Source organism: Mustela putorius, unplaced genomic scaffold (genome assembly GCF_011764305.1).
Source record: "Mustela putorius furo isolate JIRA1106 unplaced genomic scaffold, ASM1176430v1.1 tig00003869_pilon_pilon_pilon, whole genome shotgun sequence".
In the NCBI taxonomy this organism is placed as follows: domain Eukaryota; kingdom Metazoa; phylum Chordata; class Mammalia; order Carnivora; family Mustelidae; genus Mustela; species Mustela putorius.
Genome location: NW_025422021.1, coordinates 9,763,064 through 9,781,063, shown reverse-complemented (window position 1 = coordinate 9,781,063; position 18,000 = coordinate 9,763,064). Strand labels below are relative to the sequence as shown.

At 38.7% G+C, this 18,000-nt stretch overlaps 1 protein-coding gene across 1 annotated transcript in view; it reads left to right on the top strand.

The window, feature by feature from the left end:
* Positions 1-18,000, top strand: part of METAP1D (methionyl aminopeptidase type 1D, mitochondrial) — an 87,150-nt gene that overhangs the window by 68,369 nt on the left and 781 nt on the right. The window contains 7 exon segments of the mRNA XM_004744073.3: positions 12-169; positions 2,207-2,356; positions 4,021-4,169; positions 4,744-4,786; positions 8,219-8,382; positions 15,864-15,961; positions 17,193-17,240. Of these exon segments, the coding sequence (XP_004744130.3) occupies positions 12-169; positions 2,207-2,356; positions 4,021-4,169; positions 4,744-4,786; positions 8,219-8,382; positions 15,864-15,961; positions 17,193-17,240 (810 nt within the window).

The following is an 18,000-nucleotide window of genomic DNA, read 5'->3' as shown; positions in this document are numbered from 1 at the left end:
TCTGCTCATAGGTTGTCATAGAATTTTCTCTTCACCACTCAATCCTATCTCCTTACACAAGGAGTCAAGCAGTCAACAAAGAAGAAATTTCTTTTTCCGGAGACAAAGAGAGATTTCCCACAGTATAGTTTTGCCGGCTGCTGTTTCTTCAGCTCACCCAGTCCCTGAGGTACCGTGTTGCCTATTATCTGCTGCTTTTTCCAGCCAGGATGAAGCATAGCCGCAGAAATGAACCAATGTCTTTTTGCACCTTTGATTTCTGAGCCATTTGAATCATGATTTTTAAACTTGGTTTACGATCTGAAATTGTGATTTGAGAAGCGGTAACATCTGCAGTTCTATAACATTATTATTATTTTTTTTAAATAAAGCTCTGAGCTTACAGCTGCTTAGCTTACTTAGAATTAGTTTCTACCGTGAAAATTTTCTATATTAAATTTCTGACACGAAGGTAAAAGTACATGTCTCTAGTTTCTTAATCTTTTTATAGAAAAAAATGGACTGTAAAACTGGGATCATTCAAGAGCGATTACTTGAAACTAGTACACTAGAATTATTTTCCTAACGCCTGCTCATACTTTCCATAGTATTAATGCTGCTGTTTTTGAATCCTCCTTTAGAGTAATTAAATAAAAACCTCTTGCCTCAGAGCATTCTTGATTTTTTTCTCAGAGAGTACAATTCTGTGGAAAGACAATCTACCCATGTTTCGAAATGCAAAATGAAGGAGGTGGAGGGGGGGTCATGCAGGAAGAATGAGAACACCTGAAAGAAGTCTAGATTGTCACAAATTCATCTGCTTCCCCCTCTGATGCATATTTTAAACAGTAAACCCATGTTAAGTATATTATACTCCCTGAAGGTGAGTGGCCCCTTTTGTGTATGTGTGGAAAGGGGCCAATGAGACAGGCTACCAGAACCCAGAGGATGTTCCTGGTGTTTCTGTGCTGGGAAAGAAAGGGAAGCCTCCAGAGAGAAGAATGTATTGTTTTAGAATGCCAGTGACAAGCCCGGAGCCCTTCTGCCTGTCGTCGTAACCTGGCCACCTAGTCGCAGGGCCGAGTGGAGACAGGAACGCAGTCTGTGGGGGAGACTGTGTGAGCTTCCGTGGGCACTGGTGGCAAAGCTGGAGGAATGGATGCTTGCCCAGAGCTCAGCCAAACACTGGCGTGCCCTGTGTCACAAAGGCCCACCTGAACATGAGGATAAGGGAAGGTCTTAGAAGTGAAGGAGTGACGCGCTTCACAGAGAGCAGACCCCTAAACTCAGCTCTTCCAGAGTCATTGTGAGCCAGCTGAAGAGTCTCCTCTCCCTCTGCCTCCTGTTCCCAAGTGCTGTGCACGCTTACTCGGTAGGGTTCCACAGTGCTTGTGTGGCAGTGTCCGTAAACAGATTGTAAAGAGCTGAGCACAATCTTGGGACTGAAAGAAGCTCTGTGTGTAAAGTAGTTATTTATTTTCTAAATACTGCCCATAGGTTTAAGGAAGCAGTGGAGAATGTTCTACAAAGGTGATCAGAGTTGAACATTTTGAGTTTGGAGGGTTTCTTTCTTTTTGGCAAATCATGGGAATGTTCTAGGTTTGTTTTTTTTTTTTTTTTTTTTTTTTTTTTTTAATGTACTTAAAAAAAAGAAAAAGAAAAGAAAGCTGTTGGGTTTTGTTCTCTCGTCCCTTCTTAGTTTGGGTACAGTTGCCGAGTACAAGAAAAGTGTATTCGTAATAGGCTTCGGGGGCCTTGAGAGTCAGCCTTTTACATATATTCATTCGGAGAGGGTGTTGTGAGCTATCCTTTGCATAAATTTTATCTTTGTGTTAAGAAGATGAAAGTACTCTTAATTAGCCATTTGGCAATTTGGAAGCTTGGTGCTCTTTTTCCATCAACGACAAGAATGCTTCTTACAGGGTTGGGAGGAGGAAGAAAAGAAAAGTACTGTTTGTTTTGACCAGAAGTCTACTTCAGACCAGTTTGACTCAAAGCACAGTAAGGTTAACAGACCATCCAGAGGCAGCACTAACAGGCAATGTTAAGTTCAAAAGGGCAGGGGAAGGAACTGGGGGCAGCCTGGAGGGTCTGTCGTGCTGGCTTCGGAGGTCGGTGCTCCGGCAGGAAGGGCAGAGCTCCATGAAGCAGGAGGCTGTGTCCGAAAAAATGATCCCATTGTCGTGTGCTGGGTTCTGATCTTCATTTTCAATCCTTTTTCCTCAAGCACATAAAGAAGCCAGACTATGTGACGACAGGCATTGTACCCGACTGGGGAGACAGCATAGAAGTTAAGAATGAAGATCAGATTCAAGGGCTTCGTCAGGCTTGTCAGCTGGCGCGACATGTCCTCCTCCTGGCTGGGAAGAGTTTAAAGGTGGCGTCTCCGCAAACCTCAGAAGGACGTACAGAAGTGGCAACCCAACCCCCCTCTTTCCCCTCTCTCCCTTTCGCTCTTCTTGCGTACACATCTCATCTGTTAAAAAAAAATCAAGTCAAGCCTTGGGATAGGGGAAGGAGATTTTATTATTTTGTGTGTTTATTCTAGAGGTAATTTAAAATCCAAATTCAATTTTAAGTAGCAGGATTCTGGAGATACTTTGGGCCCAATCGGCCTATCCCACTTGATCAATGGCCGACAGTTTTGACTTCTGCCCCTTTTTCCTGCCTGTAGTTTCTGCTTTGACTCCCCCACATTATTTCTGTGTGCCTGAACAGTTGTTCTGCCTCATCCTTTGTCTCCTTTTCTCTTGCATTAGTTCTGCAAAGCAAGATTAGAGCATATATACAAAGCTATGGGTAATAGAGAAATGTAATTACAGACAACTGTCTTCCTATAAGATTTAGTTCTCCAGAATAATCTGAAACACTCTGCTTTTTAGGGGTCATTAAAAAGAAAAAGAAGGGACGCCTGGGTGGCTCAGTTGGTTAAGCAGCTGCCTTCGGCTCAGGTCATGATCCCGGCGTCCTGGGATCGAGTCCCACATCAGGCTCCTTGCTCAGCAGGGAGCCTGCTTCTCCCTCTGCCTCTGCCTCTGCCTGCCATTCTGTCTGCCTGTGCTCGCTCTCTCCCCCTCTCTCTCTGATAAATAAGTAAAATCTTTAAAAAAAAAAAAAAAAGAAAAGAAAAAGAAAAGTATGGGTCTGTAGTTTCCAGAAGGTGGGCAGAATTTAGGAAGTGCGTCTCAATGGTGAAATCACTTAGGGTGTCACCTGTGTAATAAACTGGTTATAGGAACATAATTAAGCATAATGTGAATATCAAATGATGCATAGAAAGATATTGAAGAAATAGGTAATTTTTAATGAAAGATTTTGTTTTAGAATTTCATTTATGACTTATGAGTTTATGGAGGTATCTTCATATACTAAAAAAACTCAGTTTTAGGTTTTGTGTTTTTTTTTAGTTTGAGAGCAATTGGATGCCTATTAATAAGAGAAATATTTTTTTAAAAACCCAATGGATTTACTTAAGCATGAAAGAAAGCAAGATTTGTGAAAACCAAATTTCTATTATATGTATCAGACCGAGTTTTTTTTTAAATAATGATCCATAATCTTCTCATCATTGCTGCAAAGCCCATGTAAGCTTTCACTGAGATAAAGAGGTGTGGGTTGACTTACTTTTTCAAGCTTTGTCATCTAAACTGAAGCTACTTTTGAGAATTTATATGCTTCAGCTAGCCTGAGGCCCTAGCCCTTGAGGAAGAGGAAGGAAGTGCCTAAGAACCTCTCTGTGAAGTGTTCAGGCTCAGAAGTAGTCATGTCATTTAATGATGCAACAGATAATTTATAGGATCTTAGGGCTTACAATTTCCATTTCCTAACAGCCCATAACAACATCGTATACTCAAACGATTATCAAAAAGGCACAATTGAAATATATCATGCTAACCCCCATTAATTAAAATGTTGTATCACGAGTTTATCACAGTAAGTCTGTACAGTCTCATCTGGAAGTGCTGTAGCTAGAGACATGGTCAGCAAGTGCAGGAAATGTCTTCAACTGTGGCTGCACAACTTCTTTATTTAATATTTTAGGTCGACATGACAACTGAGGAGATAGATGCTCTTGTCCATCAGGAAATCATCAGTCACGATGCTTATCCCTCACCTCTAGGCTATGGAGGTTTTCCAAAATCCGTTTGTACCTCTGTAAACAACGTGCTCTGTCATGGTATTCCTGACAGGTATTTATTGCTTAATAACATATTGTTCCTTTGGAAACTAAACCATGAGACCAAAGATCTGTAACACATGGTGAAAGACACTAGCTTAATTGAAACCCACCTGCAAACTTGTGAAGCTGATTATGGTAAAACAAAAATTTCGAAGTATTTTGCTTCTAAGTGGACATAATTTAATGTTTGTTAAAGCAGTGTGTAGTCCAAAAAGGTCATTGCTCCTTAAATATTGGTTGTACGTTCTTAGATTTTAATCATATAAATGGTAAAAATCTAAATGTAGGCAAATAGAGGTCATCAATTATTGTTTCAGCTCTTTGCAGAATTAAGGTAACCAATAAGTATGTTTTTTAAAGAATTTTTAAAAGATTTTTAAACAATGGCAATATGTTCATATTCTGTATTTCTTGTAAGATGGGACATGACTAATATAACTTAAAGATTAGATATAGTTTTTTCCATTTATTCCTCTTCCACCCCAAATTACCATTGCAATTCACTGGGCTCGTGATAGTATTTATTTGTACATTCCTCTTATTGAGATCTGTCTATCACCATTTTTATTGTGTTTACGTTTCAGTCGACCTCTTCAGGATGGAGATATTATCAACATTGATGTCACGGTGAGTAAATAATATAAAAAATAGTCTTTGATCAACTTCGGAATTGCTGGTAGCACCAGGAAGAATTGTGGATTGAAAATGCGAGCCGCACCAAGGGAAGTGCTGTTTACTTCTAGACCCAGACACAAGCAGCTGGTTTCCTTTTTTATCTTTAACTCCGTGTTTATTCCAAGTAAACCCAGGCCTGACTTGAATTTAGGGCTGGAATCAGATGCACTGAGATCAATGTTGGCCTAAGTGAAATGTCAACCCAATCCTGCTATGTGTCATGTTTTTGAGAAGGTGTAATTGTTATTGATCCACTGTGTAGTTAAAGCAGAGCACCACGGCACTGGGCAGCTGCTGAAGCTAGATATGTATGAGATGAGCTAACGCGAAGAAAGCCAGCATTTTTCCTTCACTCTGCCAAGATTGATCTTCCTCTTCCTGCTGATTTTGAGTGGGGCCTGTCATTATCTTACTCTGTCATTAGGGGCTACATTGGCCTGTGTGTGTCAGTCTATTTGGACAGCAACTCTTTTGCTAGCAGTGTTCCCTAGATTTATTAAAATCCCTGAAGGTAACGTCGTGCTCCATTTGTGGCATCGAGGGTATAGAGAGCCTTGAACTCGGAGCATACGAGCAGAGTGGTTTTCTCTCTGAACCCAACTTTTTACCAAATGGTTAACAGCCTTTCTTTTAAATAACAACCCAAAGTGATTTAACGTGGGAACTTCAAACTGTACAAGTGCCAACCTTTTCTAATTCTCTCAGCCGTTCACTAGTCTCAGACTTGGATTATTTGCACTTTGGCAGTTCATTTTACTAAAAAAGTTCGCAGGGGTCCCTTTGGATTATGCGGATTGGAAATTAATTCTGTGCATTTGGTGATTAATAGACAAGTTTTAAGTAAATAAATAAAATTTAATCATCTGATGAGAACCAGTTGAGAGAGACAACATTCAAGGAGTATAGCTTCTATGAAGAGGAAATATTTTCCATGATAGTTATTTTGTATCCAGACCATGAACTTAGGTAGGTGTGGGAATGAGGTGGAAATTGTCATCCAGTTGAGTTCAGCCAAATTTTTAGTTGTTTGAATTAACTCCCCCTCTTTTTTCATAGCAGATTGGATGGTGACATAGCCAATGATGCCTTTATTGCTGCTACTCTTTCATATATCATTTTGTCCTCAGAATACTTGAGAATTTACTGCACAGATATTCTGTTGGTTTATCTTTCCTACTCAGAATCATGTAGGAGGAGATATTTTATGAAGTATGCCTGAAATAAGTATTTTTCCGATATACTTTTCTTTTGAATTGTAACTGATTTAGGGGTTTTACATTTATTGTCTCACCTAATCACCCCCTAATAAAATATTGCTGCTTTGAATGAAATCAGCACACTTTCCTTCTGCTCCCAATGCATTCAGAGAGAATATTCCATGCCTTTTCTGTTTCCTGAAGACTTTTAATGAATTTTTAACATTCAGATATATCACAGTTGCAAAACTCATAAAAGCAAGGTGAAACACTTCAAGTGTCTCAAAATATAAAGGAGTCAAGAAGACCTATTGGTCGCTATCTTCCTAAGTTATATTTCTTTTTATTAACCCCTTGCCACAAATTATATTTCTTGTGAGATATGTTATTAAGTGAAAGACTCCATTATGAGATCCTTTACTTTCATCAGAAAGTTCTCATTGTGCATTTTATAATTGCTTACATCTAGTATATATCACAAGGAAACAGACTTCTTTCCCCCTTGAAAGCTGAATTAAAAACAAAACAAAACAAAACAAAAACTATGAGATGCCTAGAGTAGTTGCTCAATAAATATTTCTTTAATAAATGAAGTACAAAACAAGAATACTTTGTGAGCATAAACCCTAATTATAGATAACTGCCATAGGCGTTCAGAAGTGTTATTATTCTCGTACATATTGAATCTTTCACGTAGTCATTTGGAAAACTAGCAAAAAGTAATATAAGAAGTCAAAGATTTTTAAAAATATCTTTTACTTAAATAACAGTTACACAAACACTGAATTACACATTTTTAAAATAATTACTCTTATATTAGCAACAGTAACATAATTGTTTATAAAATCAAACTTGTACTTTCTTGGACTGCAAATAGGAAAAAATATATAAAACACTACTGTATTGCAAGGTAATTAAGGTCATTTGACACAGTAGAGAAAACATTTGATTAGAAGCCAGTACTACATCTGGATCTACCTCTGTATTTTTGCCAGTAACCTTAGATGAGTTACCTGTTTAAGCCTCAGGTTCCTGACTTATAAAGCGAAGAAGAATAAAGACTTTTCCTGCTTCCCTTACAGAGTGTAGTAGAGTATTTTTGTGTGTGTGCAGAATAGTATACAGATTTAAGACATTAACTCGGTATTAAAATAGCTCAGATAAATATCTTTTTTATAAGTTTGTACATTCTACTTCATGAGAAAGAGAAATGTGAAAAATAATTACCTAGGTCAAATTAATGCAAAATAGCAAATTCTGTGCTCTATCTGAGGATCAGTATTCAACCAGTTTCTTCTACCTTGTGTATTTATTTTTTATTTTTTAAAATTTTTTATAAACATATAATATATTTTTATCCCCAGGGGTACAGGTCTGTGAATCGCCATAGTACCTTGTGTATTTCTTATAGTGTTTGTTAATTATTGATTTTTATAATGACTCTGATGTCTTCCAAGATTCTATAGGGCCTGCTGACAACTGATAAAATTGTATTTTCTGTAATTTTATTCTTAAGCCTATTTTGTTATAATTTAATCCTTTAAGACCCCATGTATAGTGTCTTCTGTTAACATTCTGCTATCTGGAACAATTGACTAAAGTTTCACTTCCAGGCAGGATCTTTCCCTAACATATTTCATTTCCATATTGAGCCACTTCACTTCTTGAAACAAAATTCTCCTACTGTCTAAGACTGACATGTCTATTTTATTTCTTCTTGTTGTCTATCACTTCCAAATGTAGAATTGGTAAATAAAAGATCGAGTGTCTTTAGGACACTGAAGAAACTTTTCACTATGTTAAATACTTCTAGGTTCCCTAGAGCTATAGTAGTAATTGTGGGTCAATGTCTTTGGTCACTAATTTATGCATGTATAGTTTTGTCTTCTCGAAATAAAACATTATACTAGCATTGCTAATCATAATGCTGAAATAGCCATTCCAGTTATATATTTATTTCTGAATTTTGTAATATCATCATATAGCTTCATCTTTTTTAATTTCTGTAAGGCTTTAGCATTTTTTTTTTTTTTTGGTAGGGAAATGAGTAATTCTGGAAGGGTGAAACATATGAATCTACTAAATACATAAATGAACACAATATATACTTTTGGAAAGTACATTTTTTTTTTTTTTGAAAGTACATTTTTAAATAAGGATGTATTTTTAAATGTTTGCCTGTGTTTAGGTCTATTACAATGGCTACCACGGAGACACCTCTGAAACGTTTTTGGTGGGCAATGTGGATGAATGTGGTAAAAAGTTAGTGGAGGTTGCCAGGAGGTGTAGAGATGAAGCAATTGCAGCTTGCAGAGCGGGGGCTCCCTTCTCTGTAATTGGAAACACAATCAGGTAAGCCTTACACTGACAAGTAAAGGGAGGGTTGGCAAATGGTACAAAGGTTATTGGTGGCTTGGTATAAAGTTGATGACATGTTTTATGATTCAGAACCATCATTTCAGTCTGATATCAGTATGTGAACTGCCAAGCTGCAATGTTGTTCCCTGGGCTTAAAAAAAAGAGAGAGAGAGAGATTTTAAAACAGTGAATTATACTGGGGTCAGCAGGAAACTTACAGGAGCAGCAAGCAATATTTATATGACTGCTTTAGTTTAAGCTCGACATTTTGGTCTGTAGTGTTCCTTTACTCAAAATCACACCAAACATGGAAGAAAGTAACTAAGAAGGGGATAAGCATCCCAACTCTTGGATAATGAAACAGGAGAAAAGCTAAATTTTATAAAGGAATGAAGTGAAACATATTCCTGTAATACAAACATTAAAAAAAAAAACAAAACAAAACATTAGCTCAAGCAAGACTTACCTTTCAAATTAGTGGATTAGCAAACAGGCTGAAAGGGCAAGCTTATGTCCTTTTCCTGTCTGGTTCATTTTTTTCCTGTAAACTATAATTTATCTTCCAAACAGCATTCTGTGCTTGCTTTTTGAGTGTATGTGTATTTTCTGAATTCAAGACTTTTCCCCATAATCTGTTACCTACTTTTAGATCTTTTTTTTTTTAAACCCCTATAACTGTTTTGAAGTAGACATTCAGAATATGTGTTTTCATTCAAAAGTAATACATTTTGTTAAAGATGATCACATCAGTATCTTTTAAAGTACTGTTCTCATTAATATGAACCATTGAATACTTCCCATTTGTCTAAAGGATGGAAGGCTTAGTCACCTTGAAAAGATGCTGCCTTTTTCTTCGTAAGCCCTCAAACACTTTAAGAAAAAAGGCAGTAAAATATCAGTTAAATGTATTTATGGCTTTAAAAATATTGTAACAATGTCTGAATCAAACTTTAGTAAAATCTCTTTGGCTTATATCTGGGAAGCTTTTATTGAAGACTTTGAACAAAATTGTGTTTTTGACAGTTTTAAATTATAGGCTAACTAGCCTGGGAAAAAAGGATAGTGTCTCTCTGTTCTTTCATAGGAAATGTTGAATCAGACCCCTACTGGGAAAAGAAATTTAATGCATATCTCACTATCTTACTGTCCATGAATATAATAGAAATGAATTCAAAATGCAGTTTTATTTTTGCAAATGGGATGAGTCGATAGATGTATCTCATATTTTTGAACACCTAGGGTTCAACAAATTTGCTGGTGGTGCTCTTGCATTTTAACAAAATTTATTCTTCAGTAGAAGGGGGCAGAGAACACTAGATTCTTATTCAAGCATTCTATCGAGCTCTGCATTCATGGCTGTGTCTAAAGGGCATGTCAGCCTTTGATTCTCTCTGAGAGGTAATTATCCTTTTCCTGTCACGGAACAACAAATGATAGCTAACTACAGAGGCACATTTGCAGTAGTCACATTCATCAACTGCAGAAAAAAAATTCAATTTAATTGTGCAACACAGCTGCACACGGGCTTTTGAGCATTTCTGTTGTTCTCCCTGTCTCGCTATTCCTCCCTCCAGATCTATTTTTTAAACTTTTTTTTTTCTGGTTATTTTTTCCCCTTTTTGTCTCTTCTTCCATTTTTACTCTCTGTACTTTCTTGTTAAAGTAATTTTCCTTTGTGGCTCTCATTCTTTTTTCCCCATTGAAGGCTATGAATGTAGAAAATTATCACAATTACTCATATAATTGAGCCTCTTTGTAGCAAGTGCAACTCCAGTAGCCTTTCTCCATCATGAAAATGGTTTCATTATAGGGTTTTTCATATTCTCTGACACCATCTACACAGAGGAACAGGCGTACAGATGAGATGTGCTAGGAACAGGCTAGATCAGTAAGGTCACAGTAGGAATAATTAGCTCTGCTATGGAAAGAGCATCTAGGCCTTTTACTGCTACATAAATGTACTGTCCGTGGCTTTTAGTCACAAAAAAACTTACTAACAAATGGAGCTCCCGCCTACTACTTTGAAAAAAAGATTTGTATCAACACTACAATTTTCCATCATTAAGACTAATAACACAGAGCCTAGTATACATCAAGGGGAATAAAAAGAAAAATCTCACATTCAAGTGGCGGCTGGGTGCTGACCTTTGTTCCCTTTTTTTGTGTACGACTTAACTCTTTACAAAAAAGAGCCACACGCCACACCAACATGCAGGTGAACTCCAGCTAGTACTAGCAAAGCACAGCATTCAGTCGGAAAATCTGATAAATCTCCATGCAGGATAATGCATTTCATTACATATTCACTACATTAATTCTAGCTACATAAAAAAAAAAAAAGAAGAAGAAGAAGAGTAGAATTGAAAGTGACATTGGGTTTTAGCTATCTGGATGCAAAGGTCAGTTTTCGCAGAGTATGAATTTGCATGGACAAGCTCCTTTGAAAACCAGATCAGTCCCAACAGCTACACTTACAGAACTATGTGAAAAATAACAGACAATGAACTTTTTACTTTCACCCTGATACATTTCATTATTTGGATGGTTTCTGTCTGCCACCAGGGACTAGCCCATGTTAAGGCGGTGTTTCTGGACATCTATTATTTTGCCTTTTCTTATTCAGGCAAAAATCTCAAGGGAGTAAATAAACAGTCTCCACCTTTAAGCCAAAAGTACTTGGAATCATTACAGACTGAAGGTTTACAAACATCTTTCAACTCAGTCTCATTTATTTTAAGATATTCACCATCTTTTGCATAGCCTCCCTCTACTGATGCACCATGAAAAGAACATTCAAGCTTCTTTTATTAGCAGTATGCTACCAAGAACCTAGTGATCTTTATAGGACATTTTGAAATTCTCAGAAGCCTGTGAAGGTAGGAGGCTATCTCTGAAGAAGTATTGGCTATAATAGTTTAATGAAAAGAGTTCTCTGTGTGCCCTTTTGCTTCATGAGGAATGGCTAGTGATCTTTAGATTACAGTGTTATTATGCTCACTGTACCTCCATTTGCTTTAAATTATTTCTAAAGCTGTATATTCAAATTATCTCTAGATGATATGATCTGTACATATGAGAATATTGTGAATGTGTAGATTCATGCATCCCAAATATGTGACAGTTCCATCAAAAATAATTTAAACTTATAGTTGTAAATGTCATGATGAAAGTATCAATAAATGGTTTTTAATGTTTAATTCATAAGTATATGTTTTGATATTAATTTAGAAGACTATAAAGCAGATTTTTAAAAATAATCTCTTTCTATTAGATTATGCACATTTAAACAATAAGTGGCTCAGGCAAAATAAGTCATTTTAATGTCATCTGTGATGGATTTTTCTTGACAGCTACTGTAAATTACAATTACACTGCTTCTCTCTGCACATGAAAGTAAGCACTGCAATAAATTATCTTTTATTTCAATCCATCATGTCTGCTTTTCGGAAACAGAAAACCTCAAATAAAAGTTCAGCACTATTGTAAGAAAAACACAGTAATTTGTGATCCGGCTTGAAACAAAAAAATGTACCCCTCTTTCCAAAAACGGTTGTTGGCTTTCAAAAATATTACTAATTGCACTTAAACATTCCTTGTCGTTAGAGGGAATCCTTGGGCTCGTGCATTCCTTCATTCAAAGACTACTGTTTAAAATAAAAGCCTGGAAGGACTGAACTTGGAAAACCAGGGGCCATTTAATTAGAGCTGTGACCATTTGGAAATTAGTACTGTTTTTAGGATTCGTGTAAAAATGGTGAGAAAATGATTTCCGTGTGCATTTTTTCTTTCTTGAGAAGAGTATGCACTTAAACACAGTACTCCTCTGCCCTCTTGGGGAATGTGTTCTTCGTCACAAAATGTACTTGAAATGTATTAAGAATTTTAATTCGTCTACACAATACTTCAATTGAGGAAAACTCTCTCACGAAAGGGAATTAAATGGACGAAAACGGCCCCAAGAAATTCCTTAAGCGAGGAACCGTAACTGAAACACGAACTATAATAATAGAATGATTTCAAAGTAAGTTCAGGAAGTACATCTGCATACCTTCTTCCTTCCCTACCCTATTCTCCCTCCCCAAATAGTCCCTATGAAGGACTTCAAATCGTAAATGCGCTCAGGCTCATGGGTAAGTGTTGTACTGTCTGAGAGATTTGTAGTTAAAGAAAAATCAGTACAGAACAGCTAATACCAGGAGAATTCTTTTCGGTAGGTTTCAGCAGAAAGAAGACAGATCTCCTTCTTGTCCAGGGCAAGAAGACCTCGGGCTCAGGAGGGGTCGCAGCCGGGGAGGCCTGGTGCAGGGGAGCAGCCGCGGCATTTCTTGAGCAGCCCGGCCTGCCCAGCTCTTTCCACTTCCCTCAACACACCAGTGAAGCACACGTGCTCCACCTTCCCGTGCCGCAGTCAGGGTGACCACCACTGGCTTTCAGGTCAGAGTGGAATTTACGACTACAGGTCCCTCGGATGGTCTTTTATGAATCTAGATTTAAGCCCTAGAATCAGGGCAAATCATCTCATGCTCCCCGTATATTCCAAAGTAGGTGAAGAAGCATGATTTTATTTTTAAAGATTTTATTTATTTATTTGACAGAGAGAGATCACAAGTAGGCAGAGAGGCAGGCAGAGAGAGAGAGAGAGGAAGCAGGCCCCCTGCTGAGCAGAGAGCCCGACTCGGGACTCGATCCCAGAACCCTGAGATCATGACCCGAGCCGAAGGCAGTGGCTTAACCCACTGAGCCACCCAGGCGCCCAAGGACATGATTTTAAATAGCAAATAGGAACATTAGATTTGATCCCATTTCGTCCCCATAAGTATGTGAGATAAAATCTCGCTACAGGGTGCCCGGGTGGTTCAGTTGGTTTGGTGACTGCCTTCAGCTCGGATCATGATACCAGAGTTCGGGGATTGAGTCCCGCATCGGGCTCCCAGCTCCGCGGGGAGTCTGCTTCTCCCTCTCACCTTCTCCCCTCTCATGCTCTCTCTCACACACTCACTCTCTCTTTCAAATAAATAACATATTTTTAATAAATAATGAAAAAGCTCACTACAAATCCACAAGGGAAATACCCTGAAAGGCAGACCGAAATCTATACTTAGCTCCTGGTAATCAAGCATTGAGATGATGCTCAGCCAAGGAACTGAGCGAAATTTGTCCTGCGCTTTTCCTCTTTTCCACCCGGCTGTGAAATCCTGACCTTTGCATTCATGACACATACATTCTGTGATACTCCCATAACCATAAGTTCCAGCAGGATCCAGGCAGTAAATTGTTGTAGGAGAATGCACTCAAAATATCTTTAGCACCTTGTAATTGCACAGCTTCTTTTATGAAGAGGAATGAGAGGTGTGATGGCAGAGGGACCCCAAGTGTTTCTGCAGAGTGGGCTTTCTTCCTCTCTTCTCATCAGAAATTAAAATGAAGATTGCCATTGTATCACACATTAAAGATGTAGCCGTGATGCCTGCCAATCTGTTAGATCCTAGGGTTTTTTTTTTTTTTTCCTTTAAAGGAAAGAAAGTAGAACAGTTTATGGAATGTTCTTAGACTCATTGAGGTTTGTTGGGACTAAAGTCACATAATTTGCAGTTTCGGTAGGACCCATTCTTGTAAAAAAAAAAAAAAAAATCTAGATCATTATTGTCTTACGTAATTCCACCCTCTATCCGCTCTCCATTCTCAGTTTTTATTTGGAAATTGTGTGGTACAAGTAGAAACACCTTGGGAAAGTTTTTATACCTCCTGCCCCAACTGCACAGACACACAGAAATAACGATAACCACAAAGGACAAATTTAAGAGATAAAGATGTTGACTTGTTGTTCCTGTCTTTGACACATGCATAGCTTACCTGTTTCTGCACTCTCAGTTACATGGAAATTAAGTCTGAATAAGAGGCTGTCCATTTGCTACTTACAGTGACATCCTGGTATAAGAGAAGGCATCTTGCAGGTCCGGAGATGAAAGTTAAACATGTTCAGAGATAAGAGTATTGACATGAGTGTCAGAGATGCTGCTTCTGAGTTCATGTTCAGACTAAACCTAAGGTCTACTGGAAACCTAGTTTGGGATCTAAAAACTTTGATTTTGATAAGAATTTAAATAATGGGGGCCCCTGGGTGGCTCAGTGGGTTAAAGCCTCTGCCTTTGGCTCAGGTCTTGATCCCAGGGTCCTGGGATTGAGCCCTGCATGGAGCTCTCTACTCGGCAGGGAGCCTGCTTCCCTTCCTCTCTCTGCCTGCCTCTCTGCCTGCTTGTGATCTCTCTCTGTCAAATGAACAAAATCTTAAAAGAAAAAAAAAATTTAATAGTAGTCCTGTAAATCCCGATCCATTGTTATGGTTAGGGTTAGGGCACTAACCCCACATGAAAATATAAATTGTTCATGCTTTATATGTTTTAACTTTCTCTTGCTCTTAGAAATGAGTGTGCTCACCTAATTTCAAAAACAACTTCTTAACTTTGTATGTGAGGATTTTAGGGTTGAATTCTATAGGCCAGACTTCATTTCTGTGGATGGAATAGATGGAAACCTGTACATTTTGCATGTAGAAAGAACAAATATAGCAGTAAGAATTAGGAATCAGGGGCGCCTGGGTGGCTCAGTGGGTTAAAGCCTCTGCTTTCGGCGGGTCAGGTCATGATCCCAGGGTCCTGGGATGGAGCCCCACATCGGGCTCTCTGCTCGGCAGGTATCCTGTTTCCCCTTCTCTCTCTGCCTGCCTCTCTGCCTACTTGTGATCTCTCTCTGTCAAATAAATAAAATCTTCAAAAAAAATAACTAGGAATCACAATACTAGCTTCTCTTAAGCATCACAGTGATTAAAAAGCATTCTGTGTGAATTTTGTTAATGACTTAAGTCTTGAGTGGAAATCCCAAATGATGACAAAGTTTTGGAGTATTTCAAGAATATTGACAATGCGACTTGACCTATTGTATGAGTGTGTCTGTTTCTAAAATACGTAATATTTTGAAGTAGGCCAGAATAAGAAAACTATAAAAGTAGGAGGTCACATTTCTAGGTTGCATTTTTATTTCTCTGCTCAGTCTCCAAATCAGTAGTAATTTGCAAAGTCTTTGGTGAAATCTTATACAAACCAGGCAAGTTTTTATGACCTGCATTCTATGCACATGGGTATGCATATCGATCCGTATAGGCATGCATCGATCCACATGCACACTCACTTGTTGTCTAAAAGTGGCCTTGTTTGAATGCCTTACTAAGGTAAATGAAGCAAACTACCATGTTAGATACATACCTTTTTTCTTCATTTATCCAAAAGGAGTACGTTACATGCAATGGCAAAAATTTTAATTATTTCAGAATAATGAAAACATTGTTACCATCTGACTCTAAATATAACTGATTTTTTTTTTCTCTTTCAGAGACTATTTTAAAGTGACTTTATCTAAGTATGTGTTAAAAACTTACCTAATTTAATTAAATTTTTTTGGGGGGGTCGCTTTTAAAGCCGCATAACTCATCAGAATGGTTTCCAAGTCTGTCCACATTTTGTGGGGCATGGGATAGGATCTTACTTTCATGGACATCCAGAAATTTGGCATCATGGTAAGGACGTTAATTTGGGAGCTATTTATTGGGTGGAATCACAACAAGGCAATTTTGCTCCTCATGTTCCTCTAATTTTGAATTCATATGATCATCCTTTTGTGTGTATGCATGTGTGTTGGGGGGGGGGGGAGTTACTCAATTGTAACCAGCACATTACTATGTTACTGGATTAGAGCCCAGCAGTTTCAGTCTCAGAATAGGGTTTATTTTGCTTTTTGTCTTCCCCTGAAGGGTGATGGCTGGAAGGCACAGGGATATTTGTCTAGAAAAAGTTACTGAAAACAAAATGCCACTGCATCAATGTCCCAGCAGCATGCACATATGACTGTTTTCTGTTTTTCTTTTTCTACCCTCTTCTCTAACTGCTGACTGTTGTGGTTAAACTTCATTACATCCTACACAGCGTTGACAGCTGATGTATTTAGCAGCATGTACTCTTTAGTGATTTCTAGGTTATACCCACCCTTGTATTCCTTCCCCAGAACCTCCTGCTTTTCACTGCCTGAGTATGCACCTGACAATGAGAAGGCAAGGGTAGGTCAGAAGCAGGGGTTAGGGTAGGAGGCAATTCTGTAGAGTGCTCCCAAGGGGGGCTGCACACCTGGACAGGGACCGAAGGAAAGTTGGGCCTTGACCTGTGTGCTTGGGGTTGGAGCAGTCCCTAGAAGAAATGCTGGTAGAACCCTATTCCCTGAAGATCCCCGTGGACCCAGCAGGTCAGAATTCCTTTTGCACTAAAGAACCCCACCTGCGGCAGCTCAGGAGCGCAGAGTGTCTCAGTCGTGTGCCCCACCCTGCACCAACACTTATTGGAGTTATTTCAAGTCACCCCTGTACTAGCCTCCTGCTTTAACATGCACCCTAAGGGTCTGCCTTCCCTTTCTATCAGTTCCCCAAGATGTCTTTCTCTTTGGGGTGGCGGGCAGGGCCTAGGACCCAGTGAAGCCAGGGGACTGTGGAAGTTGTCTAAAGCACACAACAGGTATCTAAAACACCCCAGCTGCCTCTGCTAGCCCTTGGTACACCCTTCCCAGGGGCCTTGACCCCAAGCAAAGAAAATGCGAAGCCTAAGGGTCAGAACCCCTTCTATCCTAAAAGAAAAAATAAAAAATAAATAAATGAAGTGACAAGTGACCAAGGTCTTTTTGAACAGTCCTGCCCCTCTAATTCTGTTTCTCTCTTTCTCTCCATTTCTCACTCCCCCTACTCTGTATTTTTTGTTTTGCAGCAAATGACAGCGATCTACTCATGGAGGAGGGAATGGCATTCACCATAGGTCAGTGCCCAAGCTTCCCTTTAGAGAGCCCTGGCTTCCTGGATCAAGGCAGCAGTGCTGGCCTAGGCCAGGCAGTCCCGTGAAGGAATAATAAAGCCAATCAGCGTAATGAAATAATTCAGATGCATAGCAAATCTGATTAAATAATATCCTCGAGCCCCATCTTCCTAAATCAGATACTTACTGACACATTTAGGAGACGGCAGCCATCCAACCTCTAATTCTGTTACGAGCATAAGGCAGTGTTTGGTGTTTTTTGTTGTTTTGGTTTGGTTTGGTTTTGGGGATGTTTTTGGTTTGGTTTGGGGTTTTCGTTTTTGCTTTTGTTTTTTCCAGTAACACCCAGTAACTAGAAGTGATCATGTCCCTTGCTCCCTGTCTGGCCGCCCGGGTCCTGGCTAATCATGTGACTGGTGTCACCACCAAATTTCAATCATCTAAGACCCTAAAGGCATCATATTTCTGACTGTGGTACTTAATGGCGAAGCAATTAGAGTGAAATAAGAAAATTGTTATTTGCTGATTAATGAACATTTTAAGCATGTTTTAAAAATTCAAATATTTTTAAAAACTGACTGGTATTTATAAGAGGGACTGGTGTTTGGGTGGTTATTATCCACGGGGTCCTAATTAGGCTTGATTAAAATGCCCTTTTTTTTCTTAAAAAAATTACGAACGAGACAACTTCATACATTTTTGAATGCGGTAGTGTTTCCTCTTCCTACTGTTTAGTTTGTAATATACGATGTAAGCAACATCA